Source organism: Halictus rubicundus, chromosome 10, assembly GCF_050948215.1.
Source record: "Halictus rubicundus isolate RS-2024b chromosome 10, iyHalRubi1_principal, whole genome shotgun sequence".
Classification (NCBI taxonomy): Eukaryota; Metazoa; Arthropoda; class Insecta; order Hymenoptera; family Halictidae; genus Halictus; species Halictus rubicundus.
In genome coordinates, this window is record NC_135158.1 from 7,337,392 (window position 1) to 7,363,610 (window position 26,219).

General features: G+C 42.4%; 2 protein-coding genes across 2 annotated transcripts in view; both read right to left on the reverse strand.

Moving 5' to 3' along the window:
• The window catches only part of Sol1, a 575,562-nt gene extending 564,672 nt beyond the window's left edge, over window positions 1-10,890 (reverse strand). Inside the window, exon 1 of the mRNA XM_076794675.1 lies at window positions 10,693-10,890. Within this exon, the coding sequence (XP_076650790.1) occupies window positions 10,693-10,695 (3 nt within the window). The 5' untranslated portion in view covers window positions 10,696-10,890. The remainder of the gene's footprint in view (window positions 1-10,692) is intronic.
• Window positions 10,891-19,906: 9,016 nt separating this feature from the next.
• On the reverse strand, window positions 19,907-22,761 carry LOC143357874 (uncharacterized). Its single transcript, XM_076794518.1, has 2 exons — window positions 20,929-22,761; window positions 19,907-20,700 (listed from the first exon to the last, which is right to left on the reverse strand). The coding sequence occupies exon 1, from the start codon at window positions 22,728-22,730 to the stop codon at window positions 21,393-21,395; it is 1,338 nt and encodes a 445-aa protein (XP_076650633.1). The 5' UTR covers window positions 22,731-22,761; the 3' UTR covers window positions 19,907-20,700; window positions 20,929-21,392.
• Window positions 22,762-26,219: the final 3,458 nt, after the last annotated feature.

A 26,219-nucleotide genomic window follows, 5' to 3' on the forward strand; every position in this document is an offset into this window, starting at 1 on the left:
TATATGCTGACTTGGTAGATTATAGTTTGAAGGGGATGGCACCCCAGTGGCATACGATACGCGATATTCATCACGGAACTGTGAAATGAAAGTAGAGACGCCCTCGCCGCGGCGCGCCGAAAGTAATAGCCAGATTTTCCAGAAATTTTTTACGATTCTACTAAAGTTCGAACAAAAACCCCTGAAATTACGATGTCGCCAACGATACAGACATAAAGCCGACCGATCGTTGTTTGCGATCTACTCGCGCGCTTCTGACGAACGATAAATGTCACTCCGTAGTCGTTTTCCCGAATCCGAAGGCAGTGTCCAGTGTCTCGTTTTTGCAAACAAAACGCTTTGGTTTCCTCGTAATTTTCCCCGTACATCGTCGCAGCTTTATTTTCGGGTGGCCCGGCGCTGTTCCGCCCGTGAAGTATCATAAAATCGCGTAGTTTGTAGTTAAACGACCATGCACTCCTTCGCTTTAACTCGCACGCTCACTCCGGCACGATTTAACAATCGACAATTACGCGACTGCGGACTGTCCGAGTCCTTGAAACGTTCGTCCATTTTACAGTGTAACGAGAAGGTGTCTTATTTGGTGACAAATATTCGTGAACCTGTAAAGAGTACTTGATGAAAAAACTTAAGCGTCCAACCATTTTACTTGCCCGCATGTCTAACTGTAGGAAATGTTAAAAATATTGATACAAAATTTAACATGTCCAATTTTTCACAGTGTCTCTATTCTCATTGTTTAAACTATGAAAAAGTGTCGTAACACCTTACCATACTACACTGTGTTTTCGATACTTGTCAGCAACACGGGTCTTGCCAGCGACATATATCGTCAAGGAGATACCTACTCTTTGATCCACGCTTTGAGACAGGTGGAAGAAGACCATCGTACCTTCGCGCAGAGACATCTTAACAGCACCTATTTTACCACGGTGAAAAGATTCATAAATGTCGTTAAAAGTGCTGTCAAGTGATTAAAACAAAGTTTACGTTGCCCGCAAAAACTCCTGAAAGATGAGCTATAGCTCGGGCGCAAGCAGAATGGCCCCTTAATTATCCGTTATTATAGAAATTCGCACGTTGATTAATGTCCCGGGGGGGGGGAGCTTGTAAGTACAACTAAATTGAGACCTAACGAATAAGCTGCCGGAAGGAGGGAAAAAGTTTCCCGATTCGCAGGCGATCTGAACGCCATTGTGTCCCGGCGCCCTCGGTCGACTGGGACTTTTTCACGGCTGGAAACGGCAAAAATAACTATCAGATACTTGGCCGGTGATAGAGGGCGGGGAGGCACGCTCGCTCGGAGGAATCATTTATTAAGTTTATCGCGGCGAAACGAGTAGAACGCGAAATCGAAACGACGTACATGTCTTTATCGCGTTGTTCGTCGGACGATAAGAGCAGTCATGCGCGGCCCCGCCGCCAAGCGGTACGTGCGTGTCCGTAGGTAATTTGGCGGTTTTCGCGTAGTCGTGGTACACACATAATCGCGTGGTCCGCCGAATATTCAATGTTCCCCTAATATCGTCTCAAATGTCATTGTTCGGGGGCCCCCCCCCCCCGGGGTTCTTTACGTGGCAGGTTAAAACGCGATGCAGGCCGAAGTTACAATACAGTCGCGGGTCGATCGATTCCCAGTTGTATACACGCTCGTTCGCGTTCTCTCTATTGACTTACGGCAAATATCACGCCTGCCGACGCACTGAAATATTCTTCGCATACTTTGTTTAACCGGCCCGCTCCGGCCCGGCACTGTCGGTTTGCTTGTGTTCCACAAATGAATCTTTATTTACACAAACTACATTAGCGCGCGATCAAACGCAATCAAAATACTCGCGGCGTCCGCTTGCTCAGGTTACCGCTTTAATCTAAACAGTAGATTAAACTGATTATGATTTCGCGGGTGATATAACCTCGTTGCAAACACCTCGTGCGACAAACTGCCGCGACAACCACCGGGGGTCTTTGAATTAATTCTTTGAATTAATTCGCGTTTTACTGAACATTTGTATGCCTAACGTTCCTTAACCCCTTGCTGCACGACTTTCTTTGCGGCTACGGTCATTCTGTAATGTGTATACCCAATAATTTTACAGGAAATACAAGAAACGTGATATTTACTGTACGTCTACATTCGAATGGAGTTTTATTTCGTCCTAAAATAACGACGTCTGTGACTCGTTATTATACTTTTAATTATATCTTGCATTCATGCATTTATCTACGAATATATGATGTATAAGAAAATGTACATATCGATAGATACAGTAATGGTATTTTTATTTCACCGTTGCTAGACGAATTTTCTAACTGTGATTTTCACAAAATAAGCTATAGAAATTTGTTGCTTTACTATTGTAATTGCTAAAATACTTTTAAATTCAGACACTGTTAAGCAATATTGAAACACATATAAATACCCTTGAATTCAAAACAAATCGACATGTTCAAAAATTTTAAGCAATATCGATGTGTTAGTGTCGAACAATATTTCAGTTGATACGTGGAGGAGTGAAAATAACTATTCGTCGCAAAACACATTTTTTAGCATATATTGAATTAATTCTGAAACAATTACAGGGCAACAGGGGCCAATTAGATTGCCAATATCGTTGACCACAATAACTGAGACGCGGTTTTTTGAGAATCGTGTTAAAAGCGCAGGTTTAATATACGTTTTAATATCGTCTCCTCGGGGAACGCGTGAATGAATGCGCACGGTGGTATTCGCTATTCTTCGCTTGCGTCGCGGTTCACTTTTGTCGGCTGGCCATTTGCAAATAACCGTTTCCATAATAACACGTTCCGCGGGCAACGATTACCGAGTTATAATGTCTAACCGCCGGAAATCACGGAAGCTTTATTGAACCCGCTCCACCGTGGATTAGGACAGGTTAAAGGGGAGGTTTTAATTTCCTTTTCACCGTCGCTTTTCATTACGATTTAGTTAAATCTCCTTTCATTCTGCTCGCCGGCAACGCGCGGCGTCCATTCTTCCCTTTCTCTCTTTTGTTTTTTAATTCGTTGCGTTTGTCTCCGACTAGTTTCAAAGACAAATGTTCAACTCCTCCGACGTGTGGAATTCGTCGGATATCGAAGACACGCCGGAGATATACGGGATTTCCTTTCGCGCTACCAAGTTCCGAATATTTCAGAGCTGTTACGTGTACCAGTTCGCAAAACGTTTCGCGAAAAGCTGTGTGCTGTACCTGACGCGCGACGGCTGTGCAATATAATTTTCGTGGAAATTATATTTAACGTATTGGCCGCCACAACACAAAACTGTTATTTGATACTGCTATAAAATGGTAGTATTTCCAACCAAAACGAATAGGTGCGATTTAAAATTGGAGAAAAATTACGAGAATATAAAAACGTCGATATATTTTCAACTTTCTCAGATTTTTGAAGAGAGAAAGAATTTTGTTGGTCGGTACCTGTTTTTCGCAATCGATGCAGTAAATTCTTATTTTACATACGATGTCTAATTATATGTAGACAGCGAATCGTTATGCAATTATACGGACATTTTGTTCTTTTTTAAATTATTTTAATGGGTTCAAAAGTACGAGTGCATAATGTCCGCAGTTTAGAAAATTAAAGATAAATAGATCTGCATATCAGACGTAGATAAGATAAATTATAATCTAGCATCGAGCAAGCTACCGTTATTCGGTCGGCCAGTTCGAACTGCCAAAAATGAAAGACCGTGGTCTGTGTCATAAACCATGCGAATGTACCAGCCTCGACACGACGTACCAATAAGAATTGCAAATAAGACGAAACATTCGAGTTTACCTTCGAAATCGGCTGTTTTTCCGGCGTAAAACGGCGCGATCGGAACAGTCATTTTTTAGTGGAATGCTTTTCCAAACGTTCAATATTTTGAAATCTCCGCGAAAATGAATCTCGATTAAATCGTAACGAACGTGTATTTCCACAAATAGATCGATAGAGACAGATAATGTCGACGTAAGTAATACAATGAATTTTCTGCAGATATAAAATATTGCAGAAATGAACAAAAAATGTGTAAACTTCACGATACGCATACGCGAGATGTTACGTTAATTTATATTTTCAAAATTGAGCCCTTCAGGACCATGGACAACGTGTTCCAAAGCGAACAAATAAAATTTTGCCAACGTATAGTCTACGGGTGAAAATGAAAACAATACGAAACGAGCATTAAGCTTCGGTAAAAAATTCCAATCTATTTATTCAATTTATTTTCTCCTTTGCAGTGTACATGCGGCCGTACCTCGCATGAAAACGCAAATATTCGTTTCAACGAATTTGATTTGATAAAAAAAAACTACTTCTTTCGCTGTGAAGCGGCACAACGCGAATTAAAATAATAATTAACACCCTCGTTACCTTTACCCCGAATTATGATCGTCTATTTATCAGTATCTCGCGGTGATACCGTAATTACAACGATATAAAAACAATTTATACAAGAAATCTTGAACAGTAAGACAAAACTTTAATTTTCCTAGAATCATCTTGTTTATTAACGTTTGTGCAAATAGCAGGTTTTTGAAGACAACGTTAACGTAAAAATAAATCTTTCCTCATCGCCATCGGCCAGATATTCGAATCTTTTCGGTCGCATTACAATTATGTCGATTTTCTGCACAGCATTATGACGGACAGTTTTTGACGAGGAACAATGAATACCTCCCCGAAAGTGACAGAGTCTAAATTGCTACGTCCCACGGTTAATTTGCGGCTAGGCAGAAGGATCGATATATGAAGCATGACGAGGGTGGTTTTCGGAGTTTCCCAATACTCCCACATGCAGCCTTATGAACCTAATTGCGAGACCCATCCTCGTGTGTACGATAGCTCGGGAGTATACTCTCAAAGCATCGAATCCCTTGGCGATAGTGCCAAACAACGTAACTTCAGACACTCGTATGACCTGCGTTCTTCCATAAATTGTGACCACGATGTTACCTAACATTGCAAGATTATGCAGTCCTCATTCTTACAACCTGTGCGACTCGAAACCATTTCAAACATTCAACCATTTAATTACACACAGCACCCACAATTACGAGCTTTTAAATCAAGTACACTACAATGTATCTAAAAAAATAGCCTCAGTAAAGACGAATCTGGATTTTATCGGAAACAGAGTGCGAGTATTATTTCATTTCCACCTAAAGCTTGAGTACACTGCTTAATTGAAAAGCATTTATTTTGTGGCAAAGCCAGAACGAAATAATAAAATAAGAAATAAATAATTTCTCATTTTTCCCAAAAATTGCATATTCATAATAATATTAATAGTAACATAACAAGTACAGTAAAAAATGTTAGAGTTATTACGCACTTTGTTCCAAAGAACGTTCGTGCCAAATAACGTTGTTCTCGTCGATTTTATTCGCCATTGGTGTCAATCGTGCGTACCTTGAATAATAACGCTGACAACACAGGCCCGGCGCTGCCGCTGCACACGTGCTTGGCGGAATTAAGCAAACAAAGCTGCACAGTTCCGGTTTGATTGCATTACATTTCGCGGCTGCACTTTCCGTTTCGGGAATTGAGAGATCCGACGGGAGAACTTATTCTGCACTGCAAATACGCTCCGATGGTTGTACCGTTCGCGCGGTTAAACGCGCAGAAAGTGCTGGACTATTTTTGTTGGTCGCCAAGCAAGCCCGTGTCAATTTACTTTGATATCTCATCTGCACGTGGCCCGTGTGCGATGTGCCCTGACGCACATATGCGACGGAACGCGCGGCCCACGCCGACGATAAATCGTGTTTGTAAACGAATAGCATCAAAGCACAGCGTTTTTCCTCTGTTAATCGCGTTGTTCGCGTGCCGGCTAGAATTCTGAAATATCGGCTTAATTATAAGCCCGGGCGATTTGATATTTTAATTGCGACGTGCCGATATTAATGGCGCAGACGAAAATTCGGCAATCCCTCTCTCCGCGTTTGCCAAATTAACACCTTGCGTCATAAATTTCGTTTGCGCGCGTATGTTTGTACGCTGTTACCCCATTTTTCTAAATTATTTGAAAAAATTTAGCAGCCTCCAGACTTGCCTAAAGCGCATAAAAATGCACAATTCTTCGCGCATTTATCAAAAAAAAGAAAAAAAGAAAGAATGATTTTCCAATATGTGAGAAAAAGTAATAAATAAGATTTACGTGCGAGTTGTCGGTAAAAATGTACGACAGCAGTAGTCCGAATTGATCGGAACGGGAATATAAAAGGTCGGTTCGCGCACAACAGTTGAAATTGGCGAAGTCGAGCGTTTAGTATCGTGGATAGGATCAAATTCGCAGATAGATCAGCGGCGCGAAGCACGTAGATCAAGTGTGCCGCGCGTCAGTCAGTGTATCGAAGGGATCGCGATTCGGTATGCATGCCTCAAACGCTTGTAAGCGCGTGCATTTACGATCATTGCACGTGTTGCAACACGGAAGTACGAATGCCGGAGGTATATACGTTTTCTTGGCAATCCGAATGGCTCCTACAGTGCAGAAGAAGTCATAAACCCTCGGCCTGTGTGTACTGCGAGAGCTACCCGGTTCCGAACGCCCCCGATAAATAAACCTGCCACAGTAGCGTAAATTTTGGTTCGCACTAAGTTATAGGCGTGCAACGAGTATATCGTTCGAACTTTAAAATCAGCTGGAAACTGTTCGCCGCGGGCTACGTGAAAGCGAAACGCGTTGAACGCCGCCGCGGTGCCGGAACGTTCCGGGCTTTTCATTTTTAATAACTCATCGGACATTCTGGTCCATTACTCCCGCTCAGACGAGAACGTTATATTTTCACTTTCGACGAATAATTCTCAATATTTATCGACCATGCCCGGGAGATCGCGCAGGAACCAAGATTCCTGTCCGACCATTCCTCGCCTTTTCCACTTCTGCCCGCAGATCGTCGATGTTCTCGACGAAGTGGTATTGTTTCGCCGTACTTCCTCCTACTTTTATCGAACTTTTTTATGTAACGCCTTAATGCTGCGTGCACTTTAACACTAGGTTTACGGAGCACTAAAAAAGTGACTATTTTGCATTACTTTATAGAAATATCAACGCGCTACCCACACTTTTAGCAATATTTTTAAAATAACAAAGAAATACATTTGCACGTACGCATCATTAGAATCTTAATAATTTTAAATTAAAAAATTCCAGGGTGTTTCATAATTTTGTCGACTGGCGTGGGAGCGTAGGCTCGGGTAGGTAATTAAACGCGTCGAAAAATAACAGTGACACGGGAAATCAATTTCGAGGGCGGGCCGGAACAATTGAAAAACTCGACGCGGAATGAGTCGGTTGCTTGTAAATGCAGTTTTGACACACGGCTGTGTGCCAAAGTGAAATGTGCTCGGTGACGCAGCCACGCGTTTACGCGTGCGATACATGTGCGCGTACACGCGATTCGATGCCGTATGAGCGACGTGCGTGCCTCCGAGGCCCTATCGTCGCCGAATAAATCATTACCTGTGAAAAATATGCTTGCCGGTTACAGAACGCGATCAAAGCAACTTGGCTATTGTCGCGGTGGATTTCTCGGCATATATGTCGCCATGGCCTGGATGATAAACGTCGCGGAATTATCCCCACTACCACGGGGTATACCGCGTGAGGGGCTCCGAAGGGGGCCGTTGGGGTACTTCTTCTTTTAAGAATGTTAATAAGTCGAAAATAAGAGAATACTTACGAGTGGTATCGTAAACCTAAATTAAATTCGTGTGATATCTGAACACCCCGAATCGAAAGACGCGAACGCAACTGTTGCCCGCGTTGTTCCGCGGCCGTTATTGGAACTTTTCGAAAATCATTTTTCACGCCTACGGTCGTGCACGTGGAGGAGGAGCGGGACGAAGATAAATCTTCGACGCGAGGGAACCGTGATCGGGAGAACGGTGAAAAATCGATGAACTTTCTAATTAGTTCTCGACCGGGCCGCAGTTAATCATTGATCTGATCGCCTTTAATTGCGGATGCCTGTTTGCCGCGACGAACTTTATTATGGACGCGCGATGTATCGTCGCGAACAACCCGTAGCCATCTTGTTGCGCGAGATAAATTATAGTCGGCGTTAATTATTACACGCGTCCGATTGAATTAAAAACGGGATTAATCGAGCGGAATTTTCCCGGCTTCTCGAATTAATACCCGTTTAACCCCTTTCACCATTCACTTTTTTTCAGAAATTTACTTTTAATATCTGTTTCCTCAACGAAATAGAAATGTCAGATTTCACAGCGAAAGGGGGGGTTTTAATTTGTCGATTCTACCGGTTTTTAAATTTTATATTGCTGCTCAAATTAATACCTGTTAGATGTACTTTATAATTTACGTCATAATAAACCTGCTTTTAATATCTACTTCTTTAATCAAATAGAAATATGGCCTCGCGTGTCCCAGTATTCAGAACAAGTAGAATTGGTTGACCATGATCAGACATAATAAATCTTCTACTACTAATCTTCAATTTCTCAATGAAATGGTCACGTCAGGCTTTAAGGGACTATTTTCTTAGTTGATCGATGTTAGTTTAGTTTGGTGTTAACGATCAACAAGTATCTCTGAACGCATAAACAATTACCTCCTTTTTCCAATTTACTTTAAAATTATTCGAAATCCCTGAACAGGTTTACTTGACCAATTCGTGCATACCTTTGTCCATTTGTCACGTAAATATACGTGTAAATACGGACTGTTTTTACTACTGAAACAGGATGGTCGACACGGTAACTGAATAACATTTGAGCTATCATCGGCAACACGTAATTAGCATAAAATTGGTATATTCACTAATGGAAATGTATGCGGTAACTGAGCTAATTACCGAGGCTCTTGTGCCGGGATCAGAATCATTCTTCCAATGAATGGCCAGGAGATAAACCGATTGACCAGTTAATGTGATCGATTGAGATTATTCATCCGCCAGGTATCGACATGCCTGGCGCAAAGTGGAATAATGCAGAGTCTAAAATCGTAAGCGCCATTGTGTCTGACCTAGAGCAGACACATACTCAGGTATGTAAATTGCGCGCCCCGACACGTGCCATTAATGGCTGATTGCCTCCCTTTCTCTTCCCACCCTTTCGTGCAAATAGCAAGCAAAAGCTTTCGACGAAAAAATCGACGCATCCACGAAAGCTTTAAAACGTGCTCGTGACCGGCTATCGGAAATAAAATAAAAAACCGTCCCTATCCTATTTCTATCGTGCTCGCGCTGGTCCGGGCCATTCCATAATCACACGAGTCGTTAAATTTTAGTGGGAAACATTAATTCCCCTAATTATTAATATGTCAAGCTTGCGCTCCCGTTCGCGGTGTATCGCGGGAAAAATATTTTCGATCGAGTATGTTCTCGACCGCAGCTTAATTGATTTTCGTTTCGATGTATTTTATCGTCGCGCACGATTATTATATGCGATTATTATACATCCCACGCGATAATGAATTCTTTATTCGATAGCATTGCCGTTGCACGTTTCTGTTCAATTTTCAGCGACGAATGACGGAATTTTTATAGCGATTAGAATTTTTAAAGCTATGATTAAGGTTCTTATTATACATTTTGTCAGTACAGTGACACATCGCTGAAATGACATTTGAGCAGTACGCACGTTTCTTCCATAGTTAATCACCTTATTCCACAGCGTCAAATTAATTTATCTTCGCACGCGGGGATTCGAAATAGAAATGAAGATAAATTACGATTCATGCTGGTATCTACTATAATAGGTAATTTGCATATCACTGCCAGTTTTGTTACTGTACACTCCGGAATCCCGCAAAAAGAAGACAGACCTGGCCGCGACACGTTTGCGAAAATTTCACCGGTGACCAGCACAGCGCTGACCATCTAATTTCCAATATAATCCATTAAACGTGACAGATATAATTAGCCACTGGCTTTTAATTTTCAATGGCGATTATTTCTGTCAAATTCCCATCGTCACCGCGCTGCCGCGGTCAACTACATCAAGCACGAAAATTCCAAACAAAAGTTCCACTACGCCACGTTCGTTTCTCGAAAACGCGGGGCGAATCACATTTTCCGTACGTCCACTCGAACGAAAATTTTAAACCGAACAGTGAAACACGCGAATCAACTTCGCTCGCCCGGTGTGCGTCCATTATTTCGTGGAAAAACGAAAAAAAAAAACTGGAGAAACCACCTTCAATCAGGTCATCAATCCCGCAGAGTTCTCTCAGAAATGAGCAGATAATTATAGAAAAACGCGTGACCCGAAAAAACCATCATTACCGTTCCGAGAGTGTACAGTAAACCGGCGCAAATAATACCGAAGCGGAGAAGATCCTGGAAAAAGGTCACACGCGATGCTCATTCCAGCAATCGCACTATTTTTAACCCCGTCGCTCCGGGTGACGTGAAAAATAAACTACCCCGCGATCCTTTACAATTCACCGAGGCACACGTGACCACGCGTTCAGTGGTAGATTTTCACAGATTCGAGCACTCGCAATTTTTGCGGTGCGAGCCTGGCAAACCCTCACGCACTTCCCAGGAAATTCCCGATGGACCCCCATATACGCGCTGTCAGCTGCATTTCCAAGGGACTTTGAAAGCGGTGCGGAACCACGGATTCCTTCCTTGGCCAGGATTTTCGTCTCTGCGGTGGCAGGTCCGATCGCACCGATCTCGGGATACTCGAACCCGTCAAAGGGAGCTCAGCACTCACCATTACGTCGAGGATGCGGCGTCCCTCATGCTCCGACGTCCGATAAAAGCATACTTTTCCAGCCGGACGACGTCTCCGCTACGGTCGCGACAGCCTGCACTTTGCACCAATTCATAGCCGACGCACTTTCACGAATTGCCCCTTTTCCCGGGACTGTAAGCTGCAACCGGCTACCAGGGACACAGGACTATTCCTCGTTTGCACACACTCGAGCACTCCGAACAAGACCACGCGGACGTTGCGGACCTGGCGAAACGGCGAAATGCACCCTGCACTTCTTCCGTTTGACAGCACGGATATCACGTTTAGGCGGAGATCAATCTACACCGTTCCTGGACGAGGATAAAGGACTCGCGCGACACGCGTTCGTTTCGAGGCTAGCATAACCACGCCGGGACCGGTCGTCGATGCGACATCCGGTCTACCGGTTGACGAGAGATCATCGGTTGTGCGATTCGAACGGTTTTTCTTTTTTCTTTTTCCTTTTCCTCGCGATAGCGTAAAGGTGTCGCGCGAAAACAAGAGCCCTCGGAGACGACAGGATGCGACGCACACGACTCTCCAGCGGCAGTTGACGCGGCACTAGAGAAAATCGGAACCCGCTTGCCGCCACCGGACGCCGGATACCGGACGCCTGCGCCCTTCAACACCGCCTCCACGAGCCACGAGACACGAGCCACGAGATTTCGTGCGATCGGCCTAACGCGCCAGTCCATTCCGAGACCATTCCACGGTCAGATGTGCACCCCGCCACGCTGCGACGAGCACGGTACTGATCACTAAAATTTTAAGAGAATGGATGCACCAAGCGAAAGCGAGGCAGTCGCAATCTAGATTATTAGCCTCCTCGATGTTTGAACTACTATTACTACCTTCAAAATCAACATTTCTGCGTATAAAAATTATATCCGTATTGTCTGAGCATCGCCTAAAGCACCTGCCAAATTTAAGATCGATATGTCCACTAGTTTTTTTTTTTTTAAATTCCCAAATTTACCATCCCCCACGTGGACTCCTTGAACATATATTTCTTATAGCAATCTTAACATTTGACCCAGTATAATTTCCATCGAGACCATTATTCTTTCATAAAAAAATTATACTTTATTCTGTAAGGACTGCGAAACATACCCCCGATATTTAAAATCGATACGTCTACCTGTATCGTTTTAGAAAATTCCCAAACATATCATTTTTCATATGGACCTCTTCAACCGATCTTAATATTTGAAGCACTATAACTACGTGTGAAATCATTGCTTCTGGATTTCAAAAATTATATTCACATTGTCTACGGATCGACAAAACCGCCAGTAAAATTTAAGATCGACGTGTCTGCTAGTGTTTAAAAAATATTCCGAAGCTTCGGCGATCGAGGTTAGACACTTCAAAAGGCAAATTTCAAATTCGGTGATGTTTGTCTTATCTTTTCGAACGTGGTACCAGTGGATTGTTGAGATTCTACTATACTAGAAGGATCTGCCTGTTTATCATAAAATTATGCGAGAGTAATATTGAGCAACATTCTAGAAAAATATAATTTTCCTATGTACATTTTTGTTCCGCGTAAAGTATAGCCATTCAAAGCCACGAGACACGAGCCACGATTAGGGCCGCTTTGAAGTTCCTGCAAAAGTTCAAGAGTTTCGGATAAGATCATGTTTAGAACGTGATATCATTTTCCTATTTGGTGTACATTTTTATTTTGCACAGACCACTGAAAACCACGAGCCACGAGATTTCGTGCGATTGGCCTAACGCGCCAGTCCATTTCGAGACCGTTCCACGACCAGGTGTGTACCCGCCCGCGCCACCACGAGGACTATAATCAGATCCGGTACACCGTTGGGGAAACGCTTGCTGTTCCAGCTATTAGGGCTGCTTTCATAACACCCCGCTCCCTGGAATACAAGTTTTACCCCACACCAGAACTTTTTAGATGCAGCTATACCCCTTCCCTCCCACCGGGGATGGCTATGCCAAGGGTGGTTGCAGCGTAACGCCAATGCAGCTCGGTTAAGTGTCGCGCGGCTGGGGCTGAATCGAGACGGTTATCTAGCGCGGATTTTCGCGAGCTTGTTTGAATCGGAATGAGCTTGAGATGGAGTGAGAAACGGTAAAAATGTATGAGATTCTAATCGTTAGAGTATATGTAATACGAGGGACAGTTAAATGCATGCAACCCTCCTCTAACACGGTTACATTGGTGACGTTACATTTTTAGCGACATTGTACTGACAATAGTGTTAACATTAAATGCATGACGTTAAATTAGTAATATCTCAAAATTTATTTTGTTTGTAGGAAATTTGAATAGACAAACAAATGTCCGTGGATCTATTATAGATATAATTCTATTTTAATTCGATCTCTATGTTGTACAAATGGTATACTAATGTGAAAAATCGTCAAAGTCAGATAGAATAATTTTGCTAAATTCTGGGAAAGTTATATCATTTTTCTACACTTCACAGTTTCTCCACTCCACTTTTTCCTGGGAAATGTACGCGCATATACTGTGTGTATAAAGTGTATAGTAGATATTTATGCGATACACTCGAACGATTTGCAAAAGAAACATGTCGAAACTTTCTAACAGTATGAAAAATGATACTCTTTTCGAGATATACCACAAAATCTGCTTTTATCTTCAACAACAAGCCCCACTACATTTATCTTCCTCATATGTTGAGACGTTAATGCGCTAAAGTTAGCGCGAAATTAGCTGGCCGGTCAAGGCCATTGAGAAATAAATCCCACCCCCGCAGAATATCCAGACTTGGAAGACCTGCAGCGAAATGTATGCGAAAGTTATTCCGAACTCTCTTTGGATAATTTAAATATCGTCCTGAATTAATCATCCCCTAATTACACATCAATTTAGATGATTAGCAAGAAGCCTACCGGTTAATGATTTCCTCCGTTGCATTTCTTAGCTGGTCGAATAAGTATTCCGTGCAGAAAAGTCTCTCAACTATTCATTCGAAGAGTTTCGCATTCGACTATTTCCATAAAGATGGAAAATAAACAAAAATATGAAAAGAAACTCGAGCAACCATGCGGAACGTCGTTAAAAATATAGATACGTTCCATGAAAAATTTAACGACGAACGAATACTGCTCTCATTTTCGATTAAAGTAATATTCAATTGTATATTTGAACAATTGATTGCAGAATGTGGATCTTGACTATTGATTTAATTATAGCAGCGTTCAATGCTGTCCGACGAAGCGAAATTTATTTTGATTGCTTTTCCGTAACTAAAATATATTTTCCGTTTACAATTTCCAAATGGTGTCTTTAAAAAATAAGCAATCAGAAATATATGTACATAGACTGCGGATTTTGTACATTTATGACAAAAATCAGTAGATGAAAAACAATAGCAAAATAAAAAGAATTCAAAAGTATCGATACAGAGTATCATCAACTTAGCAGATCTATTAAAAGAAGAAAAGAATTTTGGTTTGATTCTAGTACCCTGTAATTGCCGTAGAAAGTTTTTATTTTCCATAAAAATCCCCGCAGTCTAGGTGCACTTCAAACAAAATATAGTTACAGAGTTATTCCCGTCACAGACCTAACTTTCCCCAACAATTAAATTTATCATCCAACCCTACAAAGTAACTACAGGAAACCATTCTTACCACCCGCGCAACAAAGTGGCCCTCGTGATCAACAACAAGCTATCCTTCAATGTAGTTCCTGTAAACTATCGAGGCAACTTTGAGTACGCTATTGTTCAACTCGTAAACCCGTTCGTGTTCGTAGGGCGGTTTACAATGCCCCAAACAATTCGTTATCTGTATCCGATCTGGATGTAATCGTGGGCGATAAATTGTTCCCATCAATCATCAAAGATTTCGACGTTCGTTGTCATTCCTAAGAAAAATACTACCAAATGCAACTCTCGCAGTACCCTCTTCGTTACAAACATAAAACGGTATATCCAGTGAACTGCACCTTTCTTCGCAGCAAAAATCCATCTTAAACATTATCGTAAAAATTGTTCACAGTGAAATGGCCAGGCTCCACAATTTAGAAAACGGATCAGATTATAAATGAATGCCTAATCTTATTTCTCAGCAATTAAATTTCCACCCTCTGTGCTTGCACGACGTATGCGAATGATTTTTGTATAACCTCGCTGAAAGACTGCGTTAAATCTAAATCAAAGGACCACTCGCGTGTATTTGAAAAATCTTATAGGATCGTATCCACCAAAGACTCGCCACGAACCCACACGCGGACGCAGAAGTAGCGGCGTTAAGACACTTAAAAAGGCTGATCCCACCTTTCTGGGTGACTGTGAAAAGCTCGCTAACTCAATCGATGAAATCCCACCATCAGAAGTTGACGGTGTTGCGGTGGCGACCTGTTTCGTCAGGTTTAACACCTTCGCCAGACGAAGATCGATAAAACTGTCAGGGCGATTGAACTCCCGATCAGAATCCCTGGGCTCGGCTATCTGTCACCTTTCGGGACGTGAACACGGCAATAAACAAATTATTTTGCTGGCTACCTCTGGATAGCACCAGCCCAACAACATCGAAGTTCGTTTTCAAGTTAGAAAAAGGAGTCTTTAATTATTAAGCAAGTCAGAGTGACTGAAGGTGTTAACGAACTCTCTCTGAACAAAGTTGAATCTCCGGGTGAATCATGATCTGCAAAATGATCGTTATGGGAAGGCGGACTGGTAACGAGCAGAGGTTAGTCAGGCCGAGATCAGCACGGTTGCAGATAATGGAATCGTAATGCTATTGCCTGATCGATGATAATTCTACAACGTTCAGGTGGAACGAAGTATAATGAACACGCGGGAAACAGTAAGCTTTGGAGATTAACATGGTTGGCACGATACAGCTTTCAATGCGTTGCTAATTTCGCGCTGATCGATTCGAATCGTATATATCCCGCAGAATAATCTCCTTACCTTGAGAACTATTTTCGCTTTGTGTAACCGATCGGTTCCAATGAAACCGCCGATTGTTACGGGGCACTAATTCCATCTTTCGCTATGGCATTAATGCCGTCGAAGTGCGCACAAAGCATTTTCAGATTTCGCGAAATCATGCGGAATCCCGTCGAGTATATCTATTGACACGGCTCTGTAAATAATCGCGTTCGTCGCGGGATCCGGAGCGAATTAAATGGCAACGGAATGAATAGTCGAAACCGATTAATTATGTCGATGAAACGGGGCAGATCACTTTGCAGAAAATACTCCGAAAAATTCATAACTCCCACAGCGATACGTTTAGTTCCCAGATGTTCAACTTTTCCAAGTTGGAAGTTTTCTTTTATAGCAAAACTATCGATCAGCAATTTTTCAACCCTCCGACGGCGAAGTCCGGGTCTAACTAGACTCGGAGTATCAAAATCGTCGTTCACAGTCTCTGGCGAATTAATGAAACGAACAACTGCTGCATTAGAAACAACGCAAAGATATGTTTCAAAAAATGGATAAATAAAGCAGTGATCCTAAACATCATCAATTACGTGGTTACATGAACGATCGGAGGGTTAATTGATAGACTCGAGAAGATGCAACTCTTTTATTCAAAATTGCACTTGATGCCCAATTCTTATACTGGAGAATATGCTGTACATTTCGACTAAAAACTGATCGGAGTCTCAGAGTTTCGCAACGTCAGTACAACTACAATAATATTACAACGGGATTAGGGTAGTTGCCCGAGATCTAACGATCCCGATAAAGTCTTCGAGTTAGAACCGGCAAGCAGGCATCTCGACCGAGATAGTGTTTCGTGGAAATTATTAGGTGGTTGTCTAAGTTTCTGCCGTTCTTTAGGTAAACAAAAGTACTATGTTTGATTAGAAAAAGATTTCCGACATGGATCACGGTCTTTCACGTCAAAATTAAAATTTTTAAATCGTTGAAACCGGTCTCCACAACTTCTTTTGGATAACGTATTGTCACATTCATTCGTACAATTCATTTTCTTCTTCGTCCGAAATACGACGAAAGCCGGTCCCGAGCCGTCGCCTTGTATCGAAAGAAAACCGTAGTGAGATATATGGTCATGCGTAAAAAATGACTCCGGGGCATAGGTCTAGAACTCGCAGGGTTAGGGTTAGGGTTAATCCGCCCACTCCTTCTTATTATTGCGTTTACTCATTTTTCTCATACACGCTAACGTCCATCTCCCCTGATCAATTCATTTCAAGTTTGACAAGTCTGCGGCCCGGCCGCAGAATTCGCGTCCGCATTTTCCATTTCGGCGCAATTTCCGCGCTGAAAGAAACAATAGACAGTCGGTCGAAATAAAACAAATATTAAAAGCCGACCCGGAACAACGTGTCCATGTGCCCGCGCCGCTGCGGAGCCGTGGTATTTACAGACCAATCGTACCGACCCTGTTATCGATAGGCTGCGCAATTTACGTGCCACAGTTATGTTATTAGTTCGACGTAGGAACGATTACGCTGGCTTCGAATTGCCGGCCATAAAACGAACTTCTGCTTTAATGTGCCGTAACGTCCCGAGCGGTTGAACAAAACTAGCCTGTCATCGTTCCCCGGATAAGTTAGCGTACACTGTTTTCTTGATCATCACGCGGGCATAACTTGGCCAGCCGGTCAAATCACGGGTGCGTCGTTCACTTTTCATTCGGTATGCTTCACCATGCTCGACTCGTTCGAAACAATAGACCAGGTTTCTTTGTCGGAATGTTGTTGAACGTCGCGAACGGAGGAACCACAGTTGACTGTAACAATGTTCGGTTTGCTCGATTCTCTGTTTATTTTTTTAAGCGATCGACGCTGGTCATTGACCATTTTTTTTTTTTTTTTTTTGTTATTTAAACTTACCCAGACCTCTGAGTTTGATTTACTTTTTTAATGCAACTGTACTTTTTTTAGCTGAGACACGTTTTACAATTTTCGTATTCGGTGTACAGTTTCATTTTACAGTATGACCACATCAAAGTCAAAATTTCTATAAACGACATCAGACACTTTTATATTTTCATTTCTGAAAGCCAATTAATTCGAATAATCGCATGAACCCAATAGAGTAGAATAATTGGTCCTACAATGTAGTCTTACTCTTCTTATAGTAGATTGTTTCGGAAAAATGTACAGTAAAATCGTATGGCAGTAGATACAGACAGGCAAGAAAACTGTATTGTCTGTCGGAATGAAGTATTAATCGCGAAGAAAATTTGATTTCCAGCGGGGAGAATGAAATGTCGTTCGTATTGCGAAATTCCTGCTGGAAGTGTTTACGGGACACCGTACGTCGAAAATTACAATGTGCATTTCCATTAGGTTGTAGGGCGGGTTGCATCGAGCGAGGGTCGTTATTATTACGGACATTTTAAAAAGTTTTTCGAGGGCGGTTCGTGAAACGAGACTGCTGGGAAATTTTGATATCAGCCGTGCAAGGTGTCCATCAAACGCGGTCGCGTCTATCTGCAATTAAGGCCGCGATGAAAAGTTACGTTAAATATTAAACGTTCTCTATCTTTCTGCCTTTTGGCGGGGGTTTCCGCGAAGTATATTACGAGCAGTAATCCCTTTTCCCTTTTACGGGCAGGTTCGTCTAACGGGGAGAACGAAGACGCCGTTTAAGCCGGCAAAGCCCCATATCACACAACGGTTTTATGCGGGAAATTAGCTTTCTTAACGATTCCGCGTTTAACAAAGCTGCCGCGGAGGTGTGTGCGCGCGGGCGCGTGCTGGTCGCCACGAAATCCACCGAACGAAATAATTACGTTGAAACATTGCGGGGGCCCGGCTGCGAACGACCCTATAGAGCCGAGCAATTCGCGGCGAGAGAACGCCCTCTCGGAGAAATAATAAAGAGCAATGTCGGTCGCTGGTTGACGTATTCCCCTCGCTCGCATTACCGCCAAACAAAATCTCAAGTGGGGGAGAAGGAGAAACGACGAAACAACGCGACGGCGCACGAAAACAAAAAAATAAAAAAAAAAGGTACCGGAGGGCCACGAAAGTCCTGGTCGAATGGCTCTTGTGCGTTCGTTTCCGCCCCGAAGTACCACCGTCCTCGCCATCAATTACAAAACCCCGCGCACTTCGAGCCACGTGCTTTACAGATGCGCACCTGTTAATAGAAAAAAGAGCTTACTGTTTTCCGATCTTTTGTCCCGAAGTATTCCGCCTTTCTTTTTCCTGTTTTTTTTTTGCCATCGTCAGTGCTATGCAACCGCGCTGAATGGCTTTGTACGAATGCATCGTGTTTCAGAATTGGTGAGCACACGTGTGTCTCGCAATGTTATTATCAGACAGCGGATTTTGTGCATTCATGACAACGATGACTAGGTGTATTTTAAAACAGTAGAAGAATTTTAAAATACTGTTATATCATTTTCGACCTATTGAACATATTAAGAAATAAAATAAATTTCTATTTCACGATGTGTTGTAATTGAGGAAGAAAATTTTTATTTTGCATAACGATCCGCTGTCTAGTTGGCATATTAGGTTGTTGCATACGAAATCGTAATGAGTGACGTAAGAGTAGGTTGAGTTATAAATCGTTTTTGTTACGCTACATTCTCATTTGCGAGTGAAATAGATAACGAGAGTAATAGTACAGATAAGAAACGTTTTTCGTTTCCGGTTAATGCTTCGTTTTCGAGAAAATTCATCGAGCTGAAAAATTCGGTGACTACGTGTGCTGTGGAAAAGCAATCAGCTCTGACGCGTCTGATCATGGCCAACTTATTCTACTTCTTCTGAAAACTGGATACACGAATTTCTATTTCATTGAAGAAATACATATTGAAAGCAGATTTATTATAAAGTAAATTGTAAAACAAAAATATGTAACAGGTTGCGTATAATAAAAAAGAAAAAAAATAGTACAAGCAACTGATACATATTCTACTTGTGACAAACTTTCGAGATCAGGTGTTCCGCATTATCGCCGTGTACCGTATATCTTAATCAATCGTACATTCACCGTTATCTACAGTTAATTACTTGGTATGATTTATAAGGTAGCTCAAGCGTGACGAGTGACAAGGATGATAAAGGCATAATTACAATTTGTGTTTCCAAATACCGAAAATATAACTCTATGATATATAGCTCTATACGTATCATACGTATCAATGTATCACGTGGACAGTTACAAATGTTTAACTGTGGTGATGTAATCAAAACTTGAATATTAACTTGAAGATAGTACAGGAATTTAAAGGTGGTAGTAAAGAAGACTTTGTATGTCATTTTAACATCATTTATTAATTTAGTCCTTCGAAAATATACTGTGTTTAGATTGTATGCTCGCATAAACTTCTTTTCCATTCATAATTGTAACAGCGATAATACTTTCACATTAAAACAGAACGCTTTCGCTGTGTATTACAATTAGTCTGCGGATCTTTATACACTTATGGCATGTGCCTAAGAAATACTAGAAAGTGTGTATACGTGTTACTAAAGAGTTAAAATAATCGACGTAACATTAATCGATAAAACACGTTTTTAATTAGTTACAGTTAATAATCACCGTTAATAATTGACGATATTCAAGAAACTCTTTAGCTCGCGTGCCCTCTCCAAATTTGATGTACAGTATGCAGACAGAATTTTGAGAAAGGATAACTAACTTTCCGAATTTTTCTCTAACTTTCCGATTCCAAACCTGTTTAAAAACGTCAATAATATCTATTAACATTCTATACAATCATCACAATATCTGACATTTATTTGATAATTAGCAAACACAGTTTCGATGCTCTCGGTGTCAAGAGGAAGGGGGAGAGAGTGTGTTTGTGTGTGTGTGTGTGTGTGAGAGAGAGAGAGAGAGAGAGAGAGAGAGAGATAGGACAAGTCAGAGTTACCAGCCAATGAGACGATACCAGAATCGAGTCTGCGGCTGTGCATGATCGTGTTGCCAGTACTAAACACTACGATTGCACAGTGGGGAATACTCTTGAACTGTTTGGTAAGATAGGACTATACTGGGTGCACCACGCAAATAGGGTAACCCAGATATCTTCTGTATTTATGAACACCTGAAACACAAAACTTCATTATATCCCAAACAACTTTCCTTATTTATGCCCAGCTTTGATGGTTCGCGTAATTTCCAAAAACCACTATAACCACCAATGATATTCGCACAGATGATATTTACTCTAAGGCTGTCAAATCATAACATTAATCAGGAAATCAGGAAGTTAATCATTGGAAATTTTCGAACCTAAAACTGATATAAAAATTGACAAAATCAGTGGCAAAACCTCAATAACCAGGAGTCCGATAGTAATATCTTTCTTTCTTTAGTATTCGTAGTTTTTGGAAATAATGCACAAGTAATCTTAAACGGTTGCGACGTCTTTAAATTCCACCGACTCGTGTTCGTCGCGAACGCTTAAAATCCACGGTCCATGAAGAGTTGTCGAAGTCGGCAAACTCGTCGCAGAGACCACTCTTTCATCTCGCAGAGCATAATTTCGAGTTGAACTAAGGCCGATCGCGCGAGCGACGCAAGGTCTGAACGCGAAACGAAGCTCCGAGGGTCTGCGCGGCTATTGATTGACCTTGGTGCCCCGCGCGTGGCCTTCCCCGCGATCTCCGGGCACGTTTCGGAGATTTTACGACACATCCGCAAATCCAGAAATAAGGCTGACCTGCCAGCCGACTGGCTGTGTTCCAGGGTCCTTTATCACGAATCGTAATGCAGGTACAAACGACGTCCCGTCCGCTAACAATCCGTCGGGATATCGGGCAAGTTCTCTTTGACTTCCTCTAGCATCTCGATCATACGTGTCCGATAAGGCTTGATGCTGCGGCACTGTTCGAGGACGACTTCCGGTCGCCGGTCGCCGTACATCATGTACTGGAGCTGTTCGACGGAGCCTACGAAGTACTTCTCGACGATCTCCTTGCCGAGCAACATGATTTGCAGATTCGTGAGGGAGTAGGTCAACACCGTGGCCGTGTAATCTTTGCAGGACTGAACGAATTCCGCGCGGGACAAGCACTCCTCCATATTTAGACCTTCGGAGGCCAGTTCCGCTGTCATCGTGTCGCAGTAGAGATCGACGAGAGACGCAAAGTGAGCAGTTCGAGTAGCACGATCGCTGTTCAGGTACAGAGAAAGAAGGAAGTCGAACGCCGGAGGAGAGTAGCTTATGAATTGATAGTCTATTAAGTAGCAACCGTTGATCCTGCCGGCAGAACGGTCCCTCCTGAACATGATATTATTTGCCCAAATGTCCCGGTGGCAGATCACGTTCCTGTACTTGGTGGATGGGAGCACCAGCTTCGGCAACCTCATGCTCCACCATGAAATCCGGTCCTCCAACTGTCTCCTTTCCTCGTCGGTCAGACCCTCGAGAAGATCGACCATCGCGACGGAACCTTTGATGCTCGCCTTCAGGTATTTCTGCGAGAGCGGGTTGTCATCGCAGAACCCCGCTTCCACGAGCAGGTGTCCGTAAAGGTCGTGTATCGTCTGGCCGGTGTCGCGTCTGAGCTTTTCATCGAGTATCAAGGACCTCGAGTGGAAAGCCGAGAGCGTTCTCACTATCCAGACGCATTGTTCCTCGTCGAACGGCAGTAACTTGTCCGGCGTTTCGTAGCCGGACTCTTTGCCGTCCTCGAAGACGATGATCGTGTTATTCTTACCGAGGTAAAAATCGGGTATCCACTTCGACCCGGTCCCTATGCCCAGTCTCGGCACGAGATCGTCGTAGACGGTCAACTCCTTGTTGAATACGTTGGTGTCTACCAGGAAGGTGTACTGCGGGCTGGTGGTCGGCGGCGGTGTTTTCACGAAGAATTTCAGCTCTCGCGATTTGTCGCCGCCGGTTTCCACGGTGACGGAGAGCGTGTAGTAAAAGCCGAGGTAGCCGTTCGTCTCGTTCAGGCTGTCCAAACTCCAGCGCAAAACGCGAAAGTTATTCGAGCAGAGTTTCCGTTCGACGATCTTATCGACATCGTGATCGGTGAGAAGCGAGGCCGGTTTGTCGACGACGCTGCGTACCGTCGGCGGCTCGGTTAAACGGGTGCAGGCTTGATTGGTGCTGATCAACGACATGCTGAAGATCCCAGAAATCGATTTGTCTGTACACGACGGAACACTGAATTTATATTATGCGCAAACCGTGGTACGCGCATGACCGTTTCGATCACGGCGCTGTGCGCGCGTGCCATCTACGACCGATCGTAAATAAGCATTCCGAACTGTTTGAGGTGTCTAGACGGACAGACAGACGCGGAAACGCTCGAGGGGCGGGAAATTCGAAGTTAACGATTAAATAGAGCATCGGTTCGACAAACATCCCGGCCGCCGGTAATTTATACATCCCCGTAAATCTGTCGGATATACTTTGGAGATTTGACGAGGAAGCCAGCCGAGTGATTTAGGGTGTTTCACGGAAAAACGAGACCGCGATAGCACGCGTGCGTGCGCGGGGAAAAGTTACTGGTGCGAGAGCGCGCGAGCGAGGACGCATACGCGCGCACACGCGAGAAAGAGATCGACTAGAAAAATGCGGGAACGAACGGTTCGAAGTTTTGCGGTCGAGACCACCGTGCCGCTGGCCAAACCGCGGAGATATTCGCCACGAACTTTTCTGGCATCGATTGTTTGATTTAAAACGGCCACTTCATTTCACATGGAAACGGCGCACCAACTTTTGTACGGTGATCAGGCGACACGAGGGTAATTATTGTTACGTAAAGCGATTGTGATATAAGGCTGAGATAGTCGTGGAAATTGTTGAACGTGCTGTTTGTCACATGCGTTATTTATGTCGATAGTTGGATTCTGACGCAACAGATATAAATGCAAATAATTTTTATCTATTTTTTTTTTTTTTTTGTGGAAAACATGGACAATATAGGAATTCATTTTCGTCAACATTTTTTAAGTTCGTTTGTCTGTTTATTGATTGAGCAGAAGAGAATCACGTTAACCTAATCTACGTGGATTCCCTTCCCATTGTCATGGAAATGCAAAAATTAGCATTTTCCTTGAACTAAGTAAATAACCCCCAAATTATTATCCATCCTACCCATCATAAATTGTGACACAAAAATTAATAATAAAAGTGTTACACAAAAGATTCTAAAATAGTACCCCACCCACCTTTACCATACATTTTACATTAAGGAATTGTGTGCATCTATAATTTCACATTTCAGAGAAATACATTCTACCATTTAACATAAAGAAATGACAAGATTTATCAGTTATGATAACATTCAAGTCTGTTATGGAAATCCGTTCTTGAATCTAATAACTAATAATTAGGTGTCGAATTACAGGAAAGGTTAGATACATATATTTTTTCGTGTTTTATAAATTTACATGTGCAATAAAAATGAATATCCGCAGTCGAGATACCATATTTGCAAGTCAACAGTAATGACACATACAAAATACGTGTGATTATACATTAGATAATATAAGGCAACGAAATGATGAAATCAACAAGATCAAATATTTATAATATCTGAAGTGTGCATACTTGCGCCGACACGTGACGTATCTTGGACGTCTTTGCTAGGTTAATAATTGAAATAAATAATGATAAATACGCTTCGAGTTTCCTTATTTCGACAAACGACCTGCACCAATTAATAACGGATAAAATAGCAGGAAAAATCAAAGAAACTCGAAGAAATACCCCGAATGTAATTAATAAGAAGCGTTTCAATCATAAATTGCCGTTAGGCTATTAATTAAGGGGAAGGGTAGGTAGGGCTCGTTTGGCCAGGTGATTTTCAACGATCGTACTCGATATTCGTTCCTCCAATAAAATCCAATTTACCGGTGATCGATCGGTTGAATTTCCACGGGGGCGGAACGTGGCCACGTATAACTGTAAGTCAAGAAACGGGGCGAAACGTAAAGGCGAAAGAGCGCGCAATGAACGCGTAATCCCTGGGAGAGGGAAGAAAGGCGCGTTAAAGTCCGCGGGGTGCTATAAAACAATTCCAAAGAAACTTCGAGGCCCCTCGTAGCTGGCGAAATTTATTTCCGCTCACCAGGAACGCATCTAACTTCCTAGCCAAGCAACGTATTAATGAGGTCACACTCTACATACCCCCTTCGGCTCCGTTACTTCCACGGTACCGAAGATAATTCGATTAACCGCGTTCCCGGGGTTAACGGGGGGGTGGCAAACTTGTTAATGTTACCGGACGTAAATAGACAGTTGAATTATCGCTGATAAACTTTTCGCTTTCGTCATTTCCCCGAGAACTTCTTCTCCAACTTTCTTTTTTTTTTTTTTTTTTTGTTTGTCGGAGCAAAGATGCATTCTCGAGTTCTATTAACACATTCGTTGCCGAATTACAACCCCCCGGAAATCCAACGAAATCAAAGTAATTGAGTTAGTGAATCGAGAACCAGAGAAAAATAAAATTGATTAATATTTAAATTTAAACTTTGTTCTACAGGGATGAATTTTTTAGAAAGCAGGCAATTTCAATCCCTTTGCAATTAGGCATACTTTATAGAACTTAATAATCGTGAACGTATTCGTAAGTCAAGAAGTTGAAAGTAGATGTTGAAAATATCCTCGGTATTATAATTGTGTCACAAAACATGCGTATATCATATGTATGATAACAGTCGTAAAACAGATACAACACCCTAGTCATTGTACCGGCAAGATCGTAATTGCGCATTCTTGTAGAGCCTCGTAAAGTGGAAATTGCAAGACATTTTACGAGGACCATAAACTGTCATTTACGCTAAATACAATGTCGTTTACACTGAAATCCTAACAATCGTTTTCATGTTGTTCTCGTTTAACCGTGTAATAATGCTTTAGATGTCACCAGCCGGTGATTCAGATCAGCGTTCGAATTGTCCGTGGAAACTTCGTTGAACCGTCATTGTGTAACGAATTTTTCGAGTCGAGACGACTTTTTAATTGCTCGTTTTTTTGTGACGTTGCTGCAAGGCCACCGCGACTGATAGTTACCCAGCCGAGCACTCCTTTTTTCCGCGCGGCGGAGAACGGGCCGAAACAGAATTCTGATTAATTGACGTGGTTTTAATTAAACTTTTAATTAACGAGACTGAAAGAACAGAAAAAAAAGAAGAAGAACGAATGATTCCGAGACTAGGTGTTGCCGGCCGTGACCGCGGACGATTAATTATCAACAATAGAGAAAAGTCTTGCGTAATAAGACGTACGTCGAGTGGTGGGGCTGAATTTATGCTCATAAATTTGCACAAAATCTCCTGTGATTACCAACCGGGTCTCTCATCTCGCAATCTTCTTCCGCCAGTGTTCATTTTCAGTCTACAAATCCGGCGTTAGTGCTGGAAAATACGAAAGAGAAAATGGAAACAGGGAAACGAAACATTAATAAATATTGAAGAGAAAAAAGGAGAATTGTTGATAAAATCGTTTGAATTTAATCGAATGATTCTTAACAGTAAGACAAATGTTTACTAATCCGTGACAAATTAATGTTTCGGTAAATTCGAGTTGTACGTAATAAATATCGTTGTCGATTTAATAATTGTTCCGGATTTATTAATTCGATTGAACGGTCGATTTATCGA